Below are 27900 nucleotides of genomic sequence, written 5' to 3' on the forward strand. Positions count from 1 at the left end.
GCTCTCAGCTGCATCACAGGAAGTAACCAGTGATCAGAAACTCATCCCATCAAGAACAGACTACCTGTCCCACTCTTCTGGGAAACCCCATATGTCTGGGGAAAGCAGGAGGGATCTGATTGGCCGCTGCAGGTCTGGAAGTTATCCAGACGAGAGCAGAGGGAAGCAGCCTCCCCCTGATGAGGTTTGTCAGCAGCACGTTGACTGAGGACTGCTGAGAGACATCAGACACGACCTCATTGTTTCTGAAGTCCAGAGAAAGTCTGCTTTCATCCAGGCCGTCAAAGATGAGCAGCACTTTGCAGACTGCCAGCTGCTCTGCTGTGACCTTCTGTAAGGTTGGATGGAAGACATGGAGCAGCCTGAGAAGACTGTACTGCTCACCTTTGATCAGGTTCAGCTCCCTGAAGGAGAGCGGGATCACCAGACTCACATCTTGGTTTCCCAAACCCTCGGCCCAGTCCAGAGTGAACTTCTGCACCGAGAAGCTTTTTCCAACTCCAGCGACTCCGTTGGTCAGGACCGCTCTGATGGGAGTCTGCTGGTCAGGTAAGGCTTTAAAGATGTCCTGGCACTTGATTGGAGTGTCATGGAGGGTCTCCTTCTTGGAAGCTGCCTCCAGCTGCCTCACCTCATGTTGGGTATTAACCTCTTCACTCTGGCCTTGTGTGATGTAGAGCTCAGTGAAGATCCTGTTGAGGAGGGTTTCACTTTGATCAGTTCCTTCAGTCACACGTTCACATCTCCTCCTCAGACTGTTCCTATGTTCATCTAGAACCTTCTGCAGACCACTATCTGCTGAGAGAGAAGGAACAGGAGAGAATATGAAAAATGCGTTTGAGAAAATCTTATTATAACAAAAGAAAGAGACAGTTTAAAAAGTTAAAACAGCTTACTGTCTATGCACTACAACAGTATACCTGACATGAAGACAATGATCCTAGCCATCAGATATCTTCACTATCTTCTGTAAAAGTATTTGCAGGGCTAACGTTCCCCTCTAGATCTGTCCAGTGTTTCTACAACGGAAATCACTGCTGTCTGTTTTAAAACACTTAAACAACGCCTGGAAGAAGATCAGAGGACACTCTGAGCCAATGAGAGTTCATACAAGAGTAGAGACCCAGCGCCCCGACGGCCTCAAGACGCTGCATGAGTTCGGCCTCTTACCTCGTACAGAGCTGGTCTGACTGGCTGTCTGCAGGCCAGCTCTGGTTCTGGATCGTTCTCCACACTGGGGACAGGAGGAGTCTCCTGATGGAGGTCTCTGCTCCCGGTATGAGGTGATGCACTGTCTGCAGAACCAGTGTCCACAGCTGGTAGAGACTGGATCCTTCAGGACGTCCTGACACAGAGCACAGCTAGACAGCTGCTCCACAGGAACACCACTCTTCCTCTTCCCTCTGTGGAGATCAACACATCCTTTAGAGGACATGATTCTCACCAAAGGTACAACAAGGGAGCAAATTCTAGTTCGATTTTAGAAAACAGGTCGATGTCTGTATATAAAACTCCCAACTCGGCCTATGTTGCCGTCATGTCAGGGTCCCTGTCGTCACTTTCCAACGCAAGGGGGGCCCTTTAGCGTCGAGTTTCAACTTTCGGCGATGTCCATAGACTTCTACAGAGCTCCCTGAACGTACGTAGTCGACGGGTTGAGATCGTTGCGTTGAAATTCAACAACCGCGGCCGGTTCTCTGCTGAAGCAAACGACGCGAGACTGCGTTGCATTAAAAACATTATGCTCTCTATATATTGTATATATTATATATATTATGCTTGAAACGTTATGTCAGGATCCCTTGGCGTCACTATCAAACGCAGGGGGGGGGCTTTAGCGTCAATATTCAACTATCAGGGAGTCCCATTGACTTGCATAGAGCTCCCTGCACGCATGTAGTAGACGAGTTGGGATCCTTTCTCACAGCGTTCATCACCCTTTTTCAATCTCAAGCCACACTTATTGTTTTTACTTCTGTATTTTAATTGAATAATGTAGGACTTTTGTTGCCGTCAGTCATGGGGAGAGGAGGGGCTCAGAAAGCTTTTTTCCTTCTAATTAGGGCCCGAGCACGGAGCGCTAGGACCCGACGGCGTCCGAGCACGGAGCGCTAGGACCCGACGGCGTCCGAGCACGGAGCGCTAGGACCCGACGGCGTCCGAGCACGGAGCGCTAGGACCCAACGGCGTCCGAGCACGGAGCGCTAGGACCCAACGGCGTCCGAGCACGGAGCGCTAGGACCCGACGGCGTCCGAGCACGGAGCGCTAGGACCCGACGGCGTCCGAGCACGGAGCGCTAGGACCCGATTGTTATTGGAGGAATTCTTCTTATTTTTCTGCTGGCGTTTCCTGTTTCCTCAGGCCTTTAGGACGCTTCAAAAGTTGTATAATTTTGCACGGATTCCAGAATCGGTGAAAACTACAATATTCTGGACTCAATGTGTTCAAATTGTCCAACATGCTCTCTAGCGCCACCTATGGCCATTTCCATTTTTGGAAAGATGTACAAAGTCGCACCGTAACTCCGAATGACCTGACATTTTGCACAGTTATTCGGGTGGACCTGCTCTACATATAATCTCCTTGAACCCCTAAGCTCCGCCTACTTTATTTATTTTTTAATTAGCATATTTTAAAAACAGTTAAATATTACGTCATTACGCTAAACGTGTTCGCAAAAAGGCGGGGCTTGGATAGAAATGCTCATAACTCAACAATGTACCAAAAAAACACATTTTGTTGGTAAGGTTCAGTCTGTATTGGGGAATAGGCACAAAAAGTAATTTTCATTTTGGACTATAGGGGGCGCCAAAAACATGACAAATGTATAACTCAAGAACTGATGGACGAAAACATTTTTTTTCGTTTTAAACATACTCTGGGGATGAGTATGCACTTATATTTAAAGTGTCACAACGAATGACAAATGTGGGCGTGGCCTGTGCTTTTTTTTTTATGACGATGTGCTAAAATGTGCTTCGGAACGCAAAACTTAGGACACACGTCAAAGCCCACGACCTTTTCAAGAATGTACATTTTTATTTATTTTTTGTTAAAACAGCTCAGTAGCGCCCCCTATTGGGTGGTAGTCACATATAGTTTCTCAGAACTTCACGAATTTTGGCACAGACATTCCTCATGGAGTTGCGGACATATTTGCAAATAGCTTTCATTAGCCCCGCCCCCCAGGAAGTTGGCCATTTGGAAAGATGTGTGTTTTTCATGCATTCTAAGCACATTCTTGCGAACTCCTCCTAGGGGAATGATCGGAAAAATTCCAATCCAGGACACCTTCAGCCCCTATCCCATATGATGCTAAATTGAGAAGAACATTATTGATAGCTCAATCGTGGAGGTCGTAAGCTAACAGCGAATACACCATTTTTGACAATTTACATGTCGCAAATTACTCCAAACTACTCGCATATAGTTTTTCCGATATTCACGAAACGCTGCATACACATTGCTATTATGATTTCGGACATATTTCAAATTTGCTTTTATTAGCCCCGCCCTCCAGAAAGTCGGCCATTTGGAAACATTTGCGTTTTTCATGCATTTTAAGGACATTTCTGCGAACTCCTCATAGGGGAATGATCGGCAAAATTCCAATACAGGACAACTTCAGCCCCTATCCAATGTGATGCTAAATTGCGAAGGAATAGTTGATCGCTCAAACGGGGAGCTCGTAAGCGACACGAGAATTTTTCATTTTTGACGATTTACATGTCACAAATTACTCCAAACTACTCGCATATAGTTTTTCCCATATTCACAAAACGCTGTATACAAATTTCTCTTATGATTGCGGATGCGGACATATTTCAAATTTGCTTTTATTAGCCGCGCCCTCCAGGAAGTTGATCATATTGAAGAATGTGCGTTTTTCATGCATTTTAAGCACATTTTTGCGAACTCCTCCGAGAGAAATGTTGGGGAAAATTCAATCCAGGACAAGTTAAGCGCATATCCAATGTCATGCTACATTGTGCAGTGGGTTGTGCAGACTTTTGTTGACAGAAGTCCAGCCATGCATCACACCTCTTTTAAACATCACTGTTGGCTGAAATCGTCTCCGGAGAATACTTCAGTGTACCCTCGGTTATAGCTCCTCCAAAGAGACTCCTCTCTCCTCTAAATCAGTGTATCCTCGGTTACGGCTCCTCCAGACAGCCACCTCGATAATCGATCCTCGACGACCCTTTAGAGAAATGTGTTGTCCTTCGCGACGGCGCGCCGGAGGACCTGGGAGATCTGGGACGCGAAAATTATAGAAATGAGAAACGGCTCATTTCAGAGGACTCGCACACGTCTGCTTGACGCCGGGACGACCGGCCGCCCTCCCCGACAGGCGCACGGACGCGAGGGCCCGCTCATCACTCTACTAAGACACACACAGCTGTATTAACCTGGAGCACTATAGCATTATAAACACAATTCACAGTGCAGTGAATTAATCGCAATATAAATATGGAAAGGATGCAGCAATATCAACAATAACGATGCTGCTCCATCAACACTCAGAACGACTTCATGTAGTACAGCAGTGAGTATATTGTGAGCGCCACAGACAGTCCCTGGTTTAAACAGGAACATGAATAATTGAATATGAGCTGCTGTGGAGCTCTGCTCTCCTCTCTGATCCCCTCAGACCGTCGGAGACCACAGGAGCTCCATCTCAACTCTGACAGGTCTTTGGAATAGAGCGTCACAAACTTTAAGCTCAAGTTGAAATGTTTCATGTTGCACGAATACGCAGGTGACATGAATTTAACATCTTCACTTTATTCGTGTTGCCGGCACAGATCTGGGTCTTTGCATTGACTCTACATGGGATCTCTCACAACTCTGTTATATCTGCTAATGCTAAACGCAACCAGCTGAGCAGGTTATTAATATTCATTAATAATATATATCATAAACATGCCCAAGTAGTCGAGTCATTTTGGGGACAATACATTTAGTTTTGAGAATATTTAGTATTTATCAATTTAAAACCATTTCATGCCACTGATACAATGATGCTGTAACTGCCTATAGAAAAGCTCACGGTACTGCAGGGGTTCCCAACCTTTATTGTGCCAAGGACCGGCAGATACATTAAAAAAACTGTGCGGACCGGTTGTCCATTTTAATATTTACTCACCAGGTGGCAACAGAGGCTAATTGTATTTAACAGCCTGAAGAAATACCAATATGCATCCAAAACATATGAACAACGTTTAAAACCAGGATACAATTAAAACAAATTAGGACCGCTGTACACATATTGATATAACTGGAATGTCAGGGAGATCCCTGCGCTTGTTTGCCAGCCATAATAACGTCATACCGGGGCGGTCGTTCGGTGCACTCCGACAGCATTTAGCACTACATCGAGACTAACTTCTTTTGGGAACACCCACATACCTAAGGAGTTAGCCAGATGTGTGTAAATTACTGTTCATGGTCATTTGAAAACAAATGCCGTTGTTGGACACACACACACACCGGACACACACACACAGCTAAGCAGAGCACATACGCATCATGCGCCTTTGTGACCGGACATTTCCTTCATATGAGTAATAGGGGGAATAATCGGGCCGTTCGATGTGTGTGTGTGTGTGTGTGTGTGTGTGTAGAGGTGTGTGTGGTTGAAACGTAGCAGCCTGCAGTGGTGAACACAGTGAAGGCGGTGTACGCGCTGGTGCTGCACTTCTCAGAGGCTGCCTCCTGATGCTGCAGCCAGTTCATGAAGTGAAGGAGGTTCTACAAATTAAAAAAATAGCTCTACGCCCCTGGCCACAACGTCCTTAAAATGAAGTCCGAGTTCGAAATATATCTCAAATAATGTCTGCACTGCCATTTCCCCACATAAACACAACAGTCTGCGATGAAGCGGTCGTCTCCTGTGTGCTCCACGTCCTATTGGCGCACCGGTAACTTTCTCTGCACGAGAGGCTGAGACCTTATGCTAACCAGTTTGATGTATTTTGTATGTTTTGGATGAAATAATATGACTGGTATAGGTGCGAAAACATTTTTTGATTAAATATATTTAAATATTTACAATTCTGCAAATATTACGATAAACTCATATTGCGCGGCCCGGCAGTAAGACCAGGAGTTGGGAACCCCTGCTCTACTGCACACATTTGAAAGCTGAGATTCCACAGATGCCACGGGTATACACCCCATCACTACAGGCACAACATTAACCGAGCTAGCAGCCAGAACATAGCAAGTAAACCATATCAGTTTTCAAATCCATGACAATAGTTAGGTCTTACCTTGGCTGTTTTGTGATCAAAAGTTGTGTTCAAAGGAATAACAACGCTGCTCAAGGTTAATCCAATGTCTCTTGTCACTTTAAAATGATTACTGATAATCAATCCTTTCATTCACGGCAGAAGAGTAGGTCCAACGATTAACAGTCCGTGGCTTCAGCTGCGGGAGATGCAGTTTACGCATAGCTCCCCCTCCACAAGCGTAATGTATTTACGTATTTTGAAACTGCCACTCGATTCGATTGGCTCTAACGATTCAAAAAAGGTGTCAATCACCCAAATCGACCAATGGGTTCCAGAGATAGGATCTTGCGTAAGTATAAGTAAAGGCAGTATAGCTGGTTTAGGCACACCCCCTGCACTCTTTTTACGCAGTATAGCATAGCATAGCATAGCATAGCATGTCCCGCAGCGACAGGAGAGCAGAGAACGGCAGATCGATCAGCGAAACAGCAGGATTTGCTTTCTTTGTCTTCATTGTAACACTGGCAGCCAGAAAGAAGACTTTTTTGTCCGTCGAGGAGGCATTGGACATCGTATTTCAGGACTCTCCGTCGGAAGATAGTGATCTCGTCACGCATACAGGGGACAGTAATGACTCTGATTATGAACCTCCGTCACCGGAAAGGTATGAAATTTCTCTGTTTGTATCTATTACATATTTATTTGGTGTAAGAGTGTATAGAGAGGAGAAGTCACACCCATCTACTTCCGGCCCATGGGACCCCGGAAGCGAAACATTTACATTGAATTCAATGGAGAGAGAACACGTATCTTTTGATCCCGTTTGAATTGTGCCACGAACTACACACATGATGTTTGTCAATCTTAAACAATAAGTTCCGACTCAAAAAAGTCACATTTTGTCGTAAAACTGTTGAAATATAAGACTATGAAAAATACGCGACTACAGAGACTACAAATCCCATTCTGGCTCGCGTAAGGGATGTCACAGGCGATAATGCTTCAAGTGGTTGCGACTCGTAATTAAAGCGAAGAAGAAGAAGAAGAAGAAGAAGAAGAAGAAGAAGAAGAAGAAGAAGAAGATCTCATAACTGATTTATTCCCTCCAATAAATAAGAGATTGCTAAAAATGAATTCACTTTGACAAGATGCCTGTGTGCTTTGTTCCAGGTTGTAATCACATAAGTGATCAAACCACTTGCTCGTTCTATCGCTTCCCGTCTGAGGAAAGGACCAGGAGTCGCCGGATCAGACATCTCAGGTAATGCACATGTTGTGCATGGAACATATAGTCAAGTTAGCTACCTAGCTAGTAGCGAGCACGTTAGTTAGCATTACATTACTTAGCCTTGTCATTTTTAGTAGCCTTACCATGAAGTTATTATTTTATTACATGAAGTAAGAGTAGGAGTAGATGGTAAGTATTTCGTGAAACATTTGAAGAGTAGCCGACTGCGCCATCCACCGGGTGCTAAGGAAGCAGTCAGGGAGTCGAAGGCAGGCAGGGAGCTTTGCATGACAGATTCTTCTGGACGTGTTTCATCGTGATGACAGTGAGGGAGAGTCAATCTGTGTGTTGGAAAGACAGTAGTTGAGTGATTACTGAGAGTTTCCCCCATGGTGGTGTTGATGGTAGTTCAAGACTCTGTTCCTGGCTGCAACTCGCGGGGGGAGTCTTGGCTCTTCTCCGCTCCATGGCTAGTTTACAACGGTCGTCTTAGCGAGGTCCTTCGTTGTAGATGATTTGCTGAGTGGAGGCTTATTGCGTTGAATGGGGGAGTCAATTATAGAATTGAGAGTTTTTAGAAAAAAGTTCTTTAATCGTTGTAGCTTTTTCATCTCATCTCCAGCAATAGGTCATCGTTTAAGAACAAGTAATAGTTTTGTCAAGATTCTACAGAAAAAAGTCAGAAAAGTATAGTACGTCAGAAATATGGAAAGTCATTGTGTACAAATAGTATGTTGAAAATCAAAAAAAGAAAACTCAATTCAATACAAATTAATGAATATTTTACCCTGTTCTAAAGTTTTGCACCCCTTAAAGAAAAACCCCTTCCTTACCAACTACTTCATATTATACCCTTTGTTAAGTGTTGCGTACATCAGGGTGTATCTCAAAGTATCTTGGTAACATAAGAAAACTAAAATATGTAAGTTTATCAGAAAAGAAAAACCTTGTTTATCTGAACAAGTGTTGCATATGCCAAAGTGTGTTTAAAAGTATCTTAGTAACACAAGACAAAAGAGAAGAAAGCGTTGATGTTAACAAAAGCTGGATTGTTCCACTGAAATAATAAATAAATAATTTCAAAAAGTGCTCTTAAAAAGAACAAATGTATTCAGATAAAAGTATTTTGTTAGACTATTAAGTCCAAGATGGTTACATTTAACCCCTAACCCATTTGTATAATAAAGCCAGAGTCACCTGTTTGGTCTCCATGCCTTTTTATTTTTTACATTTTGTAAAAATCTTTAAACATTTGTAGAGATCAAACACTGTGGTTAAAATGAGTGTCTTTATGACGTCTCTCACACCGTTGGTATTTTTCACAAAATTCATTTTTAAACACATCTTCTTGATACAGAGACAACCCCGACACTCTTTTTACACAGGTAGAATACACAATGTCTTTCTTGAGGGGTCCTTAGTTTAAAATGATCTGGTGAGGAGGGTGTGACTTGTTATGTTGAGTGGGAGGCGGAGTCCTCTGCAAAGGTGAGATTCTTTTCACCAGTATAATGTCCATCGATGTCTGACTCTGTTTAAAAAGTTCTTTAAGCTTTGTAGCTTTTCCATCAATCGTTTTCAGCCAAGCAGTCAGAGGCACCCGCACTGCTGTCTGAAAAACTCCACATGTCGAGTTAAAATACTCCAAAACAAAATCATCAGAGGGGTCCTTCCCCAGCGTCTCCAACCGGCTTGCACGGTAATACCATCGCCCCGACGGTCCGCTTTTAGTCTCCCAGACGGTGCTTGTCAGGACTCTTCTCACTTCTGGCAGCGGGGAAATAACTCCTTCTTCCTCCACATTGAGGGGCGGCGGTGAAATCTCTTCTTTGATCTCGCATGCTGTCTGTGTTTCTTTGCTTTTCTTTGCAAATATCTTGGACACCGCTGGCTCCACTATGGTTTCTTGATGCACTACAGTGGTTGCGTGGAGATCTCTGGAAGACACCAGAGTTAACACAGCCCAGTCTGTTGAGGTCAGTGTTGCTTGAACACTGCGGGGTCCGTACGTTTCTCCATTCTTCAGATTGTAGAAATGCAGTTCATTCGCCACACAGTTGAATACATAACTCCAAACATCGCCATTTTTCAGAGTCCATTCTTCATGAAGTTCTTCGGCTGGAGGCGTCTGAACCCGGCCCAGATACTGCATCCGTTTCTTGATTGGCGCTCCTAACGGGTGGCGGTACGTTGTCACAGGCGTCTCGCAGATTAAACCCATATCTATGCGTCTCTTGACCATTTTTCTTTTTTGAAAAGTGACTTGGTGAGTGAAAATTAATGACTGTTTTTATTTAATTTGAGCTTATTTCTTTTCATCTATTTCCATCCCCTTACTTGTAAATGTTCTGGTGAGGAGGGCGGGACATGTTATGTTGAGTGGGGGCGGAGCCTTGTGCAAGCTGGAGGCTTCATGGAGTGAGATGGAGCAGAAACACATTCGTTATGGGTATTATCCCGAGTACAACCTCACACAGCTTCATATTGGGTTTCCTTATAGTGGTGTAGAGTAATTATAAAAAGACAAAGATCATGTTTTTAAAATAGTTTTATTATTCCCCTCTTCAGAGAGACTTTCTTATAGTTAAATACAAGTAATTATACATTAGTTCACAATCCTACAACTAAAGAGAACATCCTTAGTTATCACTATTAAACCTAAATAAGATCTTTTAAATGAATATGAATACCCTCTTGGCAAGCAGATACTTCCTTGTAGTTAACAGTTTCACAGAAACATCCTTAGCGCTCACATATCATTTAAAACAAAAACTGAATCAGATCTAGAGAGGGCAATAACGTTTTTTAGGTGTCTTAGTGAGTGTCTTAATTAACATACCATGCTTATCTCAAATCCTCGCATCAAAAGCCAACTCCAACGTGTGTGTGTGTGTGTGTGTGTGGAGAAAAGTCAGAGTCTTTTGCATTCAAACCGGGGGAGAATCTGCCACTTCCTTCAGACTTCCTTACAGAGCCCCTCCTTGTGCCCAGATCTTTCGGCTGTAGGCGTCTGAACCCCGCACTGCTGCTGCATTCGTTTCTTGACTGGCGCTCCGGACGGGTAAGCCGTCACAGGCTGATTAAACTCAATTCGAGGCGTCTCTTGACATTTTTCTTTTTTGAAAGGTGAGTTGGTAAGCTGAATTGTCTGTCTTTTTTAATTTAGTTTGAGTGTATTTCTACTTCTTTCCACCCCCACTATCTGCTGGCGTCATAGCCACAGGAAGGGGTGGAGAAAAGGGGGGAGGCTGGGAGGGGGCGGGGAGACAGTCTCACGCATAACTTCAAAGAGACACCTAGATTAACATCAAAGGCTTTCACCAGTGTGAAATCACACCTGCCTGTTATAGCACCTCACACCAAGGGGCAAAACATCAAAGGCTAATTAGACTAGACTACAAAGGGGTGTGAGGGGACAGGGGCCAGACAACATAAGTTCAAAGCGACTGCCCTAATCAACACATCAAATAATTAGACAACAAAGGCACTACACAGGGTGGCATTTCACACCTACCTGATATAACACACATCAAAGAATGGGAGGCGGGACATGGGAGGCGGGACTTAGCTCATTGACCAATGGGAGACGGACTTAGCTCATTTGCATAATTGGGGGGCGTGTCACCTGTCACCTTTTCATGTGTACTAATGTGACGAAAGGTACATCATTATAACTACTACTATGCAATATAGTTTAATTTGTTATAGTATAAAACGTTCTGTGTTTTTAACATTTCTATTTTGCTGGTGTTTTGCTATCACTTCATAGCTTAAAACGATGCCAAACATATCCATCTTCCTATAAACTAAAGGTTTAGAGAACATATGTCTAAGTCCAGTGGAAATGTAATCTATGCACTCGTCCAGTATTGGATCTTCTAAAGTTTCACCATCCCGGCATAAAGCAGGTTATTGGGTAATTTTTCAATATTTGGCAGATGGGACCAGAAAGGGAGGTGCAGCTCAACAGGAACCTTTGATCTGGTTGTGTAACATTGACTCTGTAGACACGACTCTTAAAGTATGTAAACTGCAGCTTAAATGGTCATTCAAAAAACGCTTGCCTTTTACTTCTGATGCTGATAGGGAAAGTTCGGTACCTGTATGTTTCTTGTTGTTTCTTTGCCATGTGATATATGTGATCTCTGTTCTGTATCTATGACTGATTGACCTGAATGTTTTTTATGTGTATTATCTCGATGCCCAAGACACATTTCTCCTAAGGGAGACAATAAAACTCTATCTAATCTAATCTGATGCTAACTGATGTGAGTCCCATGGTCCCCTGAAGGGACTGGATTACTTTAACTAGTGTATATATTCAGGTTTACAATACCTGTCCTGTTCTTCGTGAAGCAGGAGGCGAGGACACCCACAGCCAGTTACTAAATTAGGAGGTCTTTTTAGGTTTCAGTTTTGAGGTTATTTAATAGTTGCCATGCAACTGTATACTTCTATCCCAATACTGAAAATACTTTTGGCGTAATATTATTCATGGTTAAAAATGTCATCAATATTATAAACAATGTAAAGGTTAGCTAACCTTTACAATACATGAGTTTAATGCAGCTCACACATTTAAGATAGTAGAATTAAACAATATGATATATGAGGATTTGACTTCTAATGGATTCTTTTTACTTCATGCACGGCTTAATACTGCTTATAATACTAATACATAAATATAACGCTAACTTTGTTCTGCATTAGATACATTATGTTTCTCAGTCTTAATCAGTTCACTTTACTTAGCTTACTTATGTGCTCATGTGTTTATACGCAAGGACCTACAATCGGTGAAGCCTGGTTAGGCCAGTCTTTATCGATTGATTATTAAAAACACCAGTCCATGTTTGCACTCAAAGGGCAACTAGAAAGGCGACCGCGGAGAGCTGGAATAAACCCCAAAGCGCATGGACACACAAAACATGTTCAGATTAAAGTGTTGACATTGAAATAGTCACATCGTAGCAAATAGGGATCTGTGGGTTTCCATGATGTGGAAATGTAACCCCTCTGTTTTCTCGTAGCAGCAAACTAAAGTGCAAACACTCACGCGCCCAAGCACGTGCACGTTAGGAAACCTGAGCACATCTTTCCAGCCGATCAGAAGTCTGCTATAAAAGCCCCGGCTGCCTCCCTGCTCTTCTGACCTGAGCCTCAACATGCAGACTCTCCTCCTCGTGGCGCTGCTCGGATCCCTGGGTAAAAGCATTTCATATTCATGCACATCGTTTGATCACAGATGTACCTAAAGCTCAATGATTCTGCATTGTTAGTTATTTACCCGTGTATCTGTGTTTGCAGCCGCTGTGTCCGCGGTCCCCACTGAGAAGGTGAGGTGGTGCGTTAAGTCGGAGAAAGAGCTGGAGAAATGCGTCGCCCTCACAGCAAAAGCTCCTGCTTTCACCTGCAGCTTGAAACGCGACACCATGGAGTGCATCAGAGCCATCACGGTGAGGAGAACGACCGGTGTGTGAAGTTAGGGTTAGGCCTACCTACGTTTCTTGCTTGACTTTTCGGTTCGAGTGATCGTGGTTCCAGGTGTGCAGAGACTTTAATTCTTTACAGGGGGTAACATCCACAAGTTACCCTTACAAAGTAAATACAAGCAGCTGCACCAGCTTTGATAATATAATTAAAACATATCGTACATTATTGTGGAATGCATACCTTTACTTTCGGTACTTTAAGCATATTTTGTTGTGCCAATACTTTTGTACTTTAATATAATATATATATATAATATCATTTAATATGTATTAAATGAAAGTTCTCAAGTAAGTATTGTTGAAAATAAGAAACTGAACTTTAGTTACACACAAGTTATGCAATAGCCATTGATCACGTGTGTGAGCTGGTGGGGCAGGTGGTAATACATGGGGCATTAAAACAGGCTGGGGAGGCGGATGCCATCACTTTGGACGGAGGGGACATCTACATCGCTGGACTGAACAACTTCGACCTGGCTCCCATCATCGCTGAGGACTACGGTACCACATGTAAGTAAACATATCAGCGTCTTTATTGATGACATTCTCTGGTTAAATACGTGTTTTTACATTTTGCTCACATTCGTTCTGCGCTCATCCAGCTTCGGACAGATGCTCCTACGCGGTTGCCGTGGTGAAAAGGGGCACTGCGTTTAACATCAAAGAGCTCCAGGGGAAGAAGTCCTGCCACACCGGCGTGGGTGAATCTGCAGGCTGGAACGTCCCTGTGGGCACGCTGTTGGCCATGAACTTAATGCCGTGGGCAGGCATTGAAGACAGCTCTGTGGAAGACGGTGAGCAATGCCGACTCTGACTGCAATCCAAAACACAGAATCAATATGTCGCTATAATTACGTCCTCAGTGTTTAGATCCCTGCAGCCTCACTTATGGTAAAGTTCTTCACGTTTACTGTGGCAGTTTTAAAATGTGGTTAATGTTGGACATTCAAACAAAATGCAACAAAACACACGCTTCTGTTTAGTACATGTTACGGTTTGACTTTAAAAGAAAAGTACATGTTATTTAAATTATAGACGGAAATCAGAAAAGTGAACATTTGGTTTTGCGAAGGCCTTTGTGCGAAACAACCTTTTCCAGGAGAAAGTCATTGTTTCTCAAAAGGCCGTTTTGAAGTTGCTAGGAGACCAGGATCATCTTTATACAACACTCCAAAGATAAACATCGTTTTATAGGCTTACTTATATTCGTATGCCCAACAGGGGCGCCGCCAGGGATTTAGGGCCCCATGAAAAGATATCACATTGGGCCCCACCCCCAGACCCAGGCCACGCCAACCAAGCACCATGCTAACCACACCCGTTTGGAGGCAGGACCAAACCATTACATGTAAATAGAGGGGGGTGTTCGAGGCTTTGGATAATTAACTTTTGGAAGAAAGTAAGTTGAATGAATCATAAGTTTAGTGAGTACATCATCAATATGACGTTATATTAATGTTAATTATTGATGATTGATGAAAGGTTACTTAAACATTTTTTCTTAATGTTCTTACATTTTTTGGGGCCCCTGTCAGTCACGGGCCCTTAGAATCATCCTAACTTTTCACCCCCTTACGGCGCCCCTGATGCCCAATGTGAAACTATTTTAGGGCAACACAAACATAATATAATATTGAAGCAGCTCCATCGTGTAAAGAGCAGTATTTATAAATCTCTTCTTGTCCACAGCGGTGAGCAGCTTCTTCTCCGCCAGCTGCGCCCCCGGGTCGGCCCCTGGCAGCAAGCTGTGCCAGCTGTGCGCTGGAGACTGCTCCAAGACCCACCGCGAGCCGTGCTACGGCTGCCAGGGAGCCTTCAGGTCAGCGTCTCCTCCACACCGTTAACCTCCAGTATGACCACAGCTGCATGCTGGGACGCTGTGCTTAACGACCTGTGATCTGTAACAGGTGTCTGAAGGACGGCGCTGGAGATGTGGCTTTTGTGACGCATCGTACCGTCCCTGGTCAGCGTCACATTTTAATTTATTCTATTCATTTTTGAATAATTGACTTATATATTAATGTTAGCCAAGCTTATTTGTTTAAAATATGTTTTTACAAATTGTAATCAGTAATTGTTCTAAATGAAGCTTTAATCACGTACTCATGAGAATTAGTTTTACTGTTAGATTACGTTTGGATTCAAAACCCCGGCTAAGATTCTCCCTCTTGGTCATAATTACCATAACTGATAATACTTGTGGGATTTGACCAATGACATGAACAGAACTTGATAGGTGGTCATGTGGGAGGGAAAGACTCTTATCTTTGACTGATTGTAGGAGTGATATTTATAATGGTTGTATCACACTTTCAGATTACGAAAAGCCACACTACGAGCTGCTGTGCAGGGACGGCAGCAGAGCGCCTCTGGACGACTACCGGACCTGCCACCTGGCCAGAGTATCGGCTAATGCCGTTGTCAGCCGCAAGCACCCGCAGCTTGCTGACTTCATCTGGAATAGCCTCTCCTCAGTACAGGTATGACACAAGAGATCTGTACTGCAGAAAGATCCAGAAGTAAAGTTGAATAAGTGGAGAAATACAGTAAATCAGGACAACATGACTGATTTAAACTAGGGCTGTCAAACGATTACACATTTAAATCAGATTAATCACAGCTTAAAAATTAATTAATCAGATTAATCACCATTCGAACTATGTCCAAAATATGCCATTTATTTATGTATATTGTTGAATGGAAAGATAAATGAAAGCAGGCGGATATATCCATTTAACACAGAATCTATGTTTATTATAACATCTTTCTGCGTGTCAAAATTAATCATCAAATCGTGGGGTCTGAATTCATTACGTGTTGATTTCTATCAACGGGGGAGTACTTCAGGAAAGTCGAAAGAGGGGGGGGGGGCGCTAGTGGAGTACTTCAGGAAAGTCGAAAGAGGGGGGGGGGGGGGCGCTAGTGGAGTACTTCAGGAAAGTCGAAAGAGGGGGGGGGGGGGGCGCTAGTGGAGTACTTCAGGAAAGTCGAAAGAGGGGGGGGGGGGGCGCTAGTGGAGTACTTCAGGAAAGTCGACAGAGGGGGGGGGGGCTAGTGGAGTACTTCAGGAAAGTCGACAGAGGGGGGGGGGGGCTAGTGGAGTACTTCAGGAAAGTCGACAGAGGGGGGGGGGGGGCTAGTGGAGTACTTCAGGAAAGTCGACAGAGGGGGGGGGGGGCTAGTGGAGTACTTCAGGAAAGTCGACAGAGGGGGGGGGGGGCTAGTGGAGTACTTCAGGAAAGTCGACAGAGGGGGGGGGGGCGAGTGGAGTACTTCAGGAAAGTCGACAGAGGGGGGGGGGGGGCTAGTGGAGTACTTCAGGAAAGTCGACAGAGGGGGGGGGGGCTAGTGGAGTACTTCAGGAAAGTCGACAGAGGGGGGGGGGGGCTGGTGGAGTACTTCAGGAAAGTCGACAGAGGGGGGGGGGGGGCTAGTGGAGTACTTCAGGAAAGTCGACAGAGGGGGGGGGGCTAGTGGAGTACTTCAGGAAAGTCGACAGAGGGGGGGGGGGCTAGTGGAGTACTTCAGGAAAGTCGACAGGGGGGGGGGGGGCTAGTGGAGTACTTCAGGAAAGTCGACAGAGGGGGGGGGGGCTAGTGGAGTACTTCAGGAAAGTCGACAGAGGGGTGGGGGGGGCTAGTGGAGTACTTCAGGAAAGTCGACAGAGGGGGGGGGGGCTAGTGGAGTACTTCAGGAAAGTCGACAGAGGGGGGGGGGGGGGCTAGTGGAGTACTTCAGGAAAGTCGACAGAGGGGGGGGGGCTAGTGGAGTACTTCAGGAAAGTCGACAGAGGGGGGGGGGGGCTAGTGGAGTACTTCAGGAAAGTCGACAGAGGGGGGGGGCTAGTGGAGTACTTCAGGAAAGTCGACAGAGGGGGGGGGGGGCTAGTGGAGTACTTCAGGAAAGTCGACAGGGGGGGGGGGGGGCTAGTGGAGCACTTCAGGAAAGTCGACATAGGGGGGGGGGCTAGTGGAGTACTTCAGGAAAGTCGACAGAGGGGGGGGGGGGGGCTAGTGGAGTACTTCAGGAAAGTCGACAGAGGGGGGGGGCTAGTGGAGTACTTCAGGAAAGTCGACAGAGGGGGGGGGGGGCTAGTGGAGTACTTCAGGAAAGTCGACAGAGGGGGGGGGCTAGTGGAGTACTTCAGGAAAGTCGACAGAGGGGGGGGGCTAGTGGAGTACTTCAGGAAAGTCGACAGAGGGGGGGCGGCTAGTGGAGTACTTCAGGAAAGTCGACGGGGGGGGGGGCTAGTGGAGTACTTCAGGAAAGTCGACAGAGGGGGGGGGGGCTAGTGGAGTACTTCAGGAAAGTCGACAGAGGGGGGGGGGGCTAGTGGAGTACTTCAGGAAAGTCGACAGGGGGGGGGGGCTAGTGGAGTACTTCAGGAAAGTCGACGAGGGGGGGGGGGCTAGTGGAGTACTTCAGGAAAGTCGACAGAGGGGGGGGGGGGGCTAGTGGAGTACTTCAGGAAAGTCGACAGAGGGGGGGGGGGGGCTAGTGGAGTACTTCAGGAAAGTCGACAGAGGGGGGGGGCTAGTGGAGTACTTCAGGAAAGTCGACAGAGGGGGGGGGGCTAGTGGAGTACTTCAGGAAAGTCGACAGAGGGGGGGGGGCTAGTGGAGTACTTCAGGAAAGTCGACAGAGGGGGGGGGGCTAGTGGAGTACTTCAGGAAAGTCGACAGAGGGGGGGGGGGCTAGTGGAGTACTTCAGGAAAGTCGACAGAGGGGGGGGGGGCTAGTGGAGTACTTCAGGAAAGTCGACAGAGGGGGGGGGGCTAGTGGAGTACTTCAGGAAAGTCGACAGAGGGGGGGGGGCTAGTGGAGTACTTCAGGAAAGTCGACAGAGGGGGGGGGGGCTAGTGGAGTACTTCAGGAAAGTCGACAGGGGGGGGGGCTAGTGGAGTACTTCAGGAAAGTCGACAGAGGGGGGGGGGGGGGCTAGTGGAGTACTTCAGGAAAGTCGACAGAGGGGGGGGGGCTAGTGGAGTACTTCAGGAAAGTCGACAGAGGGGGGGGGGCTAGTGGAGTACTTCAGGAATGTCGACAGAGGGGGGGGGGGGCTAGTGGAGTACTTCAGGAAAGTCGACAGAGGGGGGGGGCTAGTGGAGTACTTCAGGAAAGTCGACGGGGGGGGGGGCTAGTGGAGTACTTCAGGAAAGTCGACAGAGGGGGGGGGCTAGTGGAGTACTTCAGGAAAGTCGACGGGGGGGGGGCTAGTGGAGTACTTCAGGAAAGTCGACGGGGGGGGGGGCTAGTGGAGTACTTCAGGAAAGTCGACGGGGGGGGGGCTAGTGGAGTACTTCAGGAAAGTCGACGGGGGGGGGGCTAGTGGAGTACTTCGTGACCACAGAGTGTGAACGTTGTGATCAGCTGTTTCAGCGCAGGTCTCCAGTGAGGGGGGGGGGTCTCCCTCCGCAGCCGGTTGGCGTAGTTTTGGCACAGTTCCGTTGTACAGACCGACGTTAACAGCAGCCTGTCTGTGCACACGGAGACCGACTGTCGTCCGGGGATCGAACCGCCTTCTGGAAAAGCCTCACAAGTACGTCGGTACGCAAATGCGCTTTGTGACACAAGTGACGGGACGCATTTCAGATCACATACCCTGCGTACCAGTTATGTGCACCCCTGTGCCAGAGCCATATTATTACTATGATATGGCTCTGCCCTGTACTACAGCAAGAGTATCCTCCGTGGGGACTTCCTGCAGCAACACCACGCCGTTATCAAAGATGTTCTATTGAGAAGACGATCACTACGTGTCAAAAGTTTTAAAAACCGTGGCTCCTGAAATCAGTCTTACTAACTGCTGTCTGTGATTTACTCCACGAGTTGGCAGACTTTATGTTGCTTACTCTAACATCGTGTCTCATGGTGGGGCTGAGCCATGTCTTGGTATGGGTGCAGCCTACCCCAGCCATACCCTGGCGCTGCCACTGGTGGCACGTATGGGGCGGGCCATTCTGCACATGCGTTAAATGCGTTAAATATTTTAACGCCATTAATTCAAAAAATTAATTACCGCCGTTAACGCGATAATTTTGACAGCACTAATTTAAACATGTTACTTTTAAACCTTTCAGGACTTTCAACTCTTCTCTTCTGAAGACTATCCATATTCCAAAAATCTGATGTTCAAGGACTCAACAGCCAGGCTGGTGAGGGTGCCTGCGAACACAGACTCCTTCCTGTATCTGGGTGCTGAATACGTGAGCATTGTCCGCTCCCTTACGGAAGGTACTGTTAAAACACAGAACACACATGGAGACTATAGACATAACCATTTTAAGAATGTAGGCTATTTCACTTCTTCATATTGTTAGTTGATAGAAATCATTCAAATTAAACATAAAGGTGTTTATTTTACCATTTTTTTTGCATCTGAAGATTTAATTTAAACATTTCAGAAAACTCATATAATGTAAGTAATCTACTGAAGAAATGACATGTTTATACTCATGTAAACCGTGTACCCTCTTCACCCGTCGTGTCTCTCCCAGAACATACAAACATCATTCAAACACACTTATCTGATGGCAGACACTGACTCTTGTTCTGCGTAACCTTCCAGAGCCAGCAAGCTCTGCTTCCTCCACCATTAAATCAGTGGCGAGCCGTCAGGGCCCTCTAGGCCCTCTGTGAGGGCCTAAGATATTCTAAAAAATAATATTTGAAAACATTAAAAAAAAAAACATTTTTTTTTTAAATGTTTTTTTTTACATAATAATAATAATAATAGCTTTGATTTGTATAGCGCCTTTCAAGGGACCCAAGGTCGCTTGACAAGTAGTAGGGCAAAAAAAAAAAAAAAAAAAAAAAAAGTCAGACAGACAAAACAACAGATCGATTAGGGTCCGAAAGCCTTGGCAAACAGATGGGACTTGAGGGTCCTTTGAAGGCGTCCAGTGTGGGGATGTTTCGAATCTCCGCAGGGAGAGCGTTCCAGAGGGTGGGGGCTGCCACACTGAAGGCTCTGTCCCAGAAGGTTCTCAGTTTGGTGCGGGGGGTGGTGAGCAGGCCGGAGTCTGAGGACCACAGGTTCCGGGGTGGGGCATGCGGGTGAAGGATGTCCGATAGGTACTGGGGGGCAAGGGCATGGAGGGACTTGTAGGTCAGGAGGAGGACTTGTAGGTGATGCGGGACTTGACCGGCAGCCAGTGGAGGTGGATGAGGGTGGGAGTGATGTGTTGCCACGGCTTTGTGTGTGTGAGGACCCGAGCAGCACAGTTTTGGACATACTGGAGCCTGTCCAGGGTTTTGTGTGTGTGAGGACCCGAGCTGCACAGTTTTGGACATACTGGAGCCTGTCCACGGCTTTGTGTGTGTGAGGACCCTAGCAGCACAGTTTTGGACATACTGGAGCCTGTCCACGGCTTTGTGTGTGTGAGGACCCTAGCAGCACAGTTTTGGACATACTGGAGCCTGTCCAGGGTTTTGTGTGTGTGAGGACCCTAGCAGCACAGTTTTGGACATACTGGAGCCTGTCCAGGGTTTTGTGTGTGTGAGGACCCGAGCTGCACAGTTTTGGACATACTGGAGCCTGTCCAGGGTTTTGTGTGTGTGAGGACCCTAGCAGCACAGTTTTGGACATACTGGAGCCTGTCCACGGCTTTGTGTGTGTGAGGACCCTAGCAGCACAGTTTTGGACATACTGGAGCCTGTCCACGGCTTTGTGTGTGTGAGGACCCGAGCTGCACAGTTTTGGACATACTGGAGCCTGTCCACGGCTTTGTGTGTGTGAGGACCCTAGCAGCACAGTTTTGGACATACTGGAGCCTGTCCACGGCTTTGTGTGTGTGAGGACCCTAGCAGCACAGTTTTGGACATACTGGAGCCTGTCCGGGGTTTTGTTGGGAACCCCGAACAGGACACCATTGCAGTAGTCCAAGCGGGTGGTGACAAACGCATGCACCAGGGTTTCGGCAACGGACTCCGAGAGTGACGGTCGAAGTCTGGCAATGTTCCTTAGGTGGTAAAAGGCCGATTTGGTCACAGATTTGATGTGGGAGTGGAAGAAAAGGGTGGAGTCAAGGATGACACCCAGGTTGCGGGCTTCAGGAGATGGGGAGATGGAGCAGACGTCAACCTCAAGGACGAAGTCACCAACCTTCTGGAGCAGGGCCTTGGGTGCCACGACCATGAGCTCTGTTTTACCGCTGTTCAGCTTCAGATAGTTGGAAGACATCCATGTCTTGATGTCATGCAGGCAGTCGATGAGAGACTGAGGGGGGAGCCGGGAGGATGGAGTGGGGCTGAGATACAGTTGGGTATCATCAGCGTAGCAGTGGAAGTTGAGTCCATGATGTCGGATGATCTGGCCGAGGGGGAGCATGTAAATGGTGAACAGGAGGGGGCCAAGCACAGAGCCCTGGGGTACACCGTGGTGGACTGGGGCCGGGGGTGAGTTTGAGCCACTGATGGAGACAAACTGTTTCCTGTTGTGGAGGTAGGATGTCAACCAGGACAGCGCTGTGCCAGTGATACCCAGGAGGTCTGAGAGGCGGGTGAGGAGGATGGAGAGATGGTGTCAAACGCTGCAGAGAGGTCCAGGAGGATGAGGATGCTGAGGCGGCCAGAGTCAGCAGCAATGAGGAGGTCGTTGGTGAACTTGATGAGGGCGGTCTCAGTGCTGTGTTGCTGTCTGAAGCCGGATTGGAAGGGCTCATAGAGCTCATGGTTGGACATGTACAGATGGAGTTGGCCGGCGATCACTCTTTCCAGAGTTTTGCTGAGGAACGGAAGGTTGGAGATCGGCCGGTGGTGTTGGAGGTCGTCGGGGTCCAGGCCAGGTTTTTTGAGTATGGGGGTGACTGAGGCCAGTTTGAAGCTGGTGGGGACTATACCAGGAGCCAGAGAAGCGTTGATGATGACCACATGTTTTTGTTGTTACATGTTACATCAGTTTTACCAAAATAACTTGATTTAATTGTATTTAAAATAATATTTCCAAAGAAATAAATCCTTGGAATCTGCCTGTTCAGTTTCTGTTGGAAGGTGAAGGGTTAAATGCCGACTCTGCGAGTTCTGTGAAGACGGGAGAGCTTGGTCCCTCTCTACATTCACAGAGGGCCAGCTATAGTAACTCAACGAGAGAGTAATGTCAAATGACAGTACAATTGACCAATCACATCTTCCCTCTAAATGGGCGGGCTTTATTTTCGCGGACTTTATGACAAGTTCCACCCGCTGTGCAAGTGGTGCAGTGATGCGTCCTGAAACCCGGAAGTACGCTTCGCTCGGATTCCCTCGACAGAAAGCAACGGGAATTCTCCATAGGATTTTGGAAAATAGCTCGAAATAAGGTCTGTGGGAAATGAACCTGTTCGATAAATGCACGTTTTGTTCAGCCGGATAATATCCACATGTCTACCTACTTTTATTATTTTCGAATAATAAATCTAAACGATAGATTTATGATGGATATATTTATAATTAGCATAAGTTCGTTCATGATGGCTCACTTCAGTGATAGTGATGACATTGTTGCGAAATGATTAACCGAGTCATTTTCAAGATTGAGTTCCAATGATAAACTGGAGGGCAAAGGATCAGCTGCATGACCCGCAAGTGCTTCGTCCAGAAGGACGGGAGGATGGACTTTGTGTTTCAGTGATTTATCATCAAAGATAGGCCTAATAAGTCATTTGCAATGCGGGCGCCGTGCCGACTGAATTCAGGTGTAATTGTCACGTGGCTGTGGGCGCCCTGTCCTGAGAGGTGTTTACATGGTGTTGTTCTGTGTGGTAGAGGGTCATCGATGCGTTTCGCACCCCGGGCCGCGGTTTTGATATTCCGCTGAAGTATACGCTCTGACCTGTGACTGTGTGTGTGTGTTTATATATACAGTCTATGGCTGTGACGTAATATCTCTTCTTTTTTTCGAGGGAAGGGGGGTCAGAGGGCCTAGGCATAAAATTCACGGCTCGCCACAGCATTACATGGTGCGCTGTGGGCTACGCTGAGACCGTGAAGTGTGAGACGTGGAGCATCTACACTATGGGTGATGACTACACCGCCATTGAATGTCGGACTGGCACCACAGTTGAAGGCTGCATTAAAATGATTATGGTAAGACTCTCGATGATGAACATGTTGGAATATCTTGAGGTTTAGTTTTGATTCAGTGGTGTGTTATTCTGATTGTATGTCACCCTGCAGAGTGGAGAGGCTGATGCGATGGCAGTGGATGCAGGTCAGGTGTACACAGCGGGAAAGTGCGGCCTGGTGCCAGCTATGGTGGAGCAGTATAGTGCCGGTATGAGGCCGACAGAAACCATCCCATACAATCCTGTGTTCGAACTGTTACACATGAATAATATCTCTCTCTCTCTCTCCACAGATTTGTGCAGCAACCCTGGAGGTAAAATTAAATGTTTAAATATTGATATTATAAATATTGAAGTATATTTGATAACAAAATAACTAGAGCCGGGACTCGATTAAAAAAGTAATCTAATTAATTAGAGGCTTTGTAATTAATTAATCGAAATTAATCGCATTTTTAATCAAATATACACATCTGACCTGAGAACAGTGAGAAGCAGTTTCCACATGGATGTTACTCCAGGTGGTCGACAGCCGAGTGCAGTCCAGAGAGCCAGGGAGCTGGGTATTCTCTCAGACGTGGACTGACTTATCCTGGCCCGTGAAACCAGTCATCTGGTTGAGTGTGGGTCGGGTCAGGGCGTGGTTCCTTGCCCTCGGAGTCGGGCTAACGTCCACGCTAGCTGCTACACGCTAGCTGCTACACGCTAGCTGCTACACGCTAGCTGCTACACGCTAGCTGCTACACGCTAGCTGCTACACGCTAGCTGCTACATGCTAGCTGCTACACGCTAGCTGCTACACGCTTTGCATGTAGGTGATACTTTAGGCTTGATGAGCTGCGGCTCTTGTCGACGCTTCCATCCGTCCGTCTTTTAAAACAAAATGTCCCATCCACGGGGCGACCAAAGCGTCTCATCAGCTGGTTCGTTCATGTTTGTCTATTGATCACCGTGGTTTGTTGTTGTTTGAAGTCCCATGCTGAAGTCATGAACGTTAGTTGGTGCTCCAGTATAATCGGTACGCCTGAAACTCATCCAGTGAGAAACGTTCCGCTGTGCAAAAATAAGTGCGATTAAAATGCGTTAATTTTTTTAACGCGTAATTAATTAATTTTAATTAACGCGTTAAAGTCCCGGCCCTAAAAATAACACACATTTACCTGGTACTTTTAACGCATCTTGAACCATAAAGATTAGAAGTGTGTGATAAAATACAGCCTTGAGGACCAAAACATGGTTTCAATGTCACACAATTACAATACCTGTTAGTTTGGACTTAATACGCTAATTTCTAATCATCTCGAGAGAAGTTTCTTGGATTGAGCTGTTGTTTGATTCTACAAATAAAAAAATACAAGTTTTTAAAAGAGAAGCCCCATTAGATTCTAACGAAATATGAATGCATTGTTGTAAAAGTTATTCTCCATCTATCTTTAGTTGTATTTTCTTGGTTAACCGTGAATTGTAATTGATTGATTTGAAGTGAAAACTTTTTATTTTCTTAAATTACAGAGCAGATGATCTTTCAAATTGAATTATCTATAACGTTTGTAATTCGAGTCCTTCTGCACTCCCTCTCTTGCAGAACAATCCTCTTACTATGCTGTTGCCGTGGTGAAGAGGAGTTCAGGTCTGACCTGGGACACGCTGAAGGGCCACAGGTCTTGCCACACTGGACTCGGAAGAAGTGCTGGCTGGATCGTGCCCATGGGTCTGATCTACAGTCAGACTCGAGACTGTGACTTCAGTAAGGGACCGTGTGCAAATACGTAACGAAAGACACGTAAAGCTGCCAAGATTATGTTTGTGATCAATAATATAAATACTTTTTTTATTGAATGCGTAGTATTTACAACGTTTTTTACAAACTAAACATAATTTTTTTTGTACGTTTTTAGTATGTTTAGATAACTCAAAGCGCTTGGTTAAGTTAAGGCTAAGACTATTTATACTATTTTCACACAGACAACACTGTTTGGATCTCTGAGACGTAAGATCCAAAGAACAGCAATTACAGCTCATCACCATGATGTGACCAAAGAAACCAAACGGAGATCATTTCGCTTTTCAAAGTTCTGTGTTTTTGCATTCCCAACATCCACTTCGACCTCCTACGACCTAGAACAAATGTAAATGATCCTAGACAAAAAAAAACATTCTCAGGGAACACAATTAACACAATAACGTTTCCTCAAATTATGCACTAGAAATGCAGGTTTTAGGACACATGATTTGCTTCCTTCCCTCCTGAGTGTGACGGCCCGTCCACACTACAGCGTCGACAGCGTCGAAAACTCCACTCTGCCCATTCACTTTCAATGGGGTGACGTCACGTTGCCTCGCTTTTTCACCGAACTGAATTGTGGGTAGCAGAGCGGTCCGTCTCAGGCGTCTCCGCCGTCAGAAGTTGAACAATGTTCAACTTCTGACGCCGGAGACGCCGGAGTAGCCAGCGCCAGCCAATCAAATCCCGTTTCTGAAAATCTGACAGCTGAAGCCGTAGCCAATCAAACGGCGTCTAAGCTGGGAGAGATATCCCGCCGTTCATTTCTATATTTCAAAAAAAGTCGGAGGAGAAACTAACTATCGCCGTAGCAACCACCCGGTGCTGTATGACCAGACCCTCTTCACCTACCGGGACACAAACCGGAGGAACCAGCATGGAGGGAGGTGGCAGAGAGGGGGGGGGAACTGGTAGGGTCTGTTTGGGGAGTTTATATATATATATATATATATATATATATATCCGTTAGCGCAGCTAGCTAGCACAGATGCTAACAACAACAATAGCCGCGTTCACACTGCGGTACGGTAATGCACGTAAGGTCTCTCTCTCGCTCGCTCGGACCACACAGACACACACCCTCCCGGTCCCCCCGATGGCCAGTCGGTGCCTGCCGGTGAGCGTGGAAGTGTGGTCTGCCACAAGCGGGCGGCAGGAGCGGGGCTGTCAGCATCAGCTGGTAGATGGTATTTTAAACTCGATGCGCTCTGAAACTACGGGGCGGCCGAGGAAAAAAAATACACATGCGTTAATCGCGTTAAAATAATTAGTGGCGTTAATTTTTGTTTGCGTTAACGCGTTATTAACGCGTTAACTTGACAGCCCTAATATATATATATATATATATATATATATATATATATATTGCTCCCATAAAACCCCCGGGGTTTTTTGCTTTGTATGTCGGGGGCGGGAGATTCATGTGATTGGTTGTTGGCCGTGTTGCTTGAATAAAATCCCCAAGCTCCAGACACGCCCAGCTCCAAGCTCTCTTTGAAGCTGTAGTGTGGACGCTCCGTAACACCTGCCCCCGTTGTCTCGTCCTCTCCTCAGCGAAGTTCTTCAGCAGCGGCTGTGCCCCCGGATCAGAACTCAGCTCTTCGTTCTGTTCTCAGTGTGTCGGCAGCGGAAGAGCGGTGGGAGATGAGTCAAAGTGCAAAGCCAGTGCTGAAGAGCAGTACTACGGCTACGCAGGAGCCTTCAGGTAGGACGAAGGACAGTGGGCATTCGTCCGCTTGTAGCACAAACTCCTCCTTAAACCCCAGAACTGTAGTTTTTACACATTTCTTTATGTATGGCTTAAAAACTGAAGATATTTTTTATTCATGAATTCACTTTTTTTGCTGCTAATAATACAATTGTATTTACTTTATAGAGACCCAGGAAGCCGTCTCCCCATACGTTATTCTTTATGCTAAGCTAAGCTAACTGCCTCCTGACTTTAGCCCTTAACATTCAGGGCTCTCAATCTTCTGGGCTAACAAAGCAGATAAAGGTATTTACTTTCTGTTCCAGAGCACCTCATCTTTGGGTTGTTTTGCATCTCATTACAGGTGTTTGGTTGAGGGTGCAGGGGATGTTGCTTTCATCAAACACACAAGTGTTCCAGAAAACAGCAATGGTGAGAGACTGACACGTACCTCTCTTAATCTCAGCGATGAAGATGTCTTATTTATAGAAACTTAAAGCATCCTCCTCCTCTTGTCAAAGGCAAAGGTCCAGAATGGGCTCGAGGACTAAACGCTGATGACTACCAGCTGATCTGCCCTGGGCAGGCTGCTGCTGTGGACATCTCCGAGTACGCCACGTGTAACCTGGCTGCCGTGCCCGCCAACGCTGTGGTGACGCGTCCGGAGACCCGCGACAAGGTTGTCAAAGTCCTTGATGAACAGCAGGTGAGTGATGAGGCCCAAGATAAAGAATAAAACATGCATTGTTTTAACTCTAAACCCGGGTCGAATGCTGGCCTTGTAAATAGGTCTGTTTCTAAATCTTTGTTTTTGTTTACAGGCCCAGTTTGGTCGCAGTGGCAGCAATGGCCCGTTCAGGATGTTCCATTCAGACTTGGGGAATGACCTCCTCTTCAAAGACTCCACCAAATGTCTCCAGACGATTCCCAAAGGAACAAGTTATGACACCTTTCTGGGAGAAAAGTACATGACTACCATGAAGGCTCTCAGACAGTGCAGTGAAAGCACTCCAGGTCAGTGATATCGTTGGTCAGGACACAAAACATTAACATTGTATTTGCATCTGATCGGCATACTCAAGTCAGTTTTTGTATTTTCTTTCCTCAACAGAGCTGGAGATATCTTGCGCTTTCCGTCCCTGCCAGCAAGAACTCTAGTGGCAACCGCGGACCAAGAGGTGCCTTCAGCGGTACGGCGCCTCCCTCGCCACACTCAACCCCCAAAGTGCCTTTTGTATTTTCTTACTGATCTCACTGTCGACCGATTTTATAGTATAACCAATAATTGCACAACTTACAGATGAACTTTCATGTAAACAATCACATCTAGCTTTCTTCATGCTGGTGTAACATAACGTTACCTTTGTTATTGGATCCACGATGTTACGTTAACGTGCCTGACTTTTCTCAAATAAAGCCTGTTAATGTTC

General features: G+C 46.1%; 2 protein-coding genes across 2 annotated transcripts in view; one reads left to right on the plus strand and one right to left on the minus strand.

The window, feature by feature from the left end:
• LOC117444340 (protein NLRC3-like) overlaps positions 1-13613 on the minus strand; it is a 20156-nt gene extending 6543 nt beyond the window's left edge. The window contains exons 1-3 of the mRNA XM_071202730.1: positions 13536-13613; positions 1171-1403; positions 1-798 (exon numbers count right to left, since the gene is read on the minus strand). The exon at positions 1-798 is cut by the window's left edge and continues 182 nt beyond it. Of these exons, the coding sequence (XP_071058831.1) occupies positions 50-798; positions 1171-1403; positions 13536-13552 (999 nt within the window). The 5' untranslated portion in view covers positions 13553-13613 and the 3' untranslated portion in view covers positions 1-49. The remainder of the gene's footprint in view (positions 799-1170; positions 1404-13535) is intronic.
• On the plus strand, positions 12558-27900 carry LOC117444339 (serotransferrin-like). The gene is made up of 17 exons (XM_034079983.2): positions 12558-12667; positions 12770-12918; positions 13359-13464; positions 13557-13748; positions 14644-14773; positions 14862-14917; positions 15271-15434; positions 19035-19188; positions 22841-23019; positions 23110-23206; positions 23291-23311; positions 24583-24744; positions 26335-26485; positions 26835-26902; positions 26992-27176; positions 27292-27484; positions 27582-27900. Exons 1-17 carry the CDS (start codon positions 12628-12630, stop codon positions 27626-27628), a joined length of 2094 nt encoding a protein of 697 aa, XP_033935874.1. The 5' UTR covers positions 12558-12627; the 3' UTR covers positions 27629-27900.

Source organism: Pseudochaenichthys georgianus, unplaced genomic scaffold (assembly GCF_902827115.2).
Source record: "Pseudochaenichthys georgianus unplaced genomic scaffold, fPseGeo1.2 scaffold_797_arrow_ctg1, whole genome shotgun sequence".
NCBI lineage: Eukaryota > Metazoa > Chordata > Actinopteri > Perciformes > Channichthyidae > Pseudochaenichthys > Pseudochaenichthys georgianus.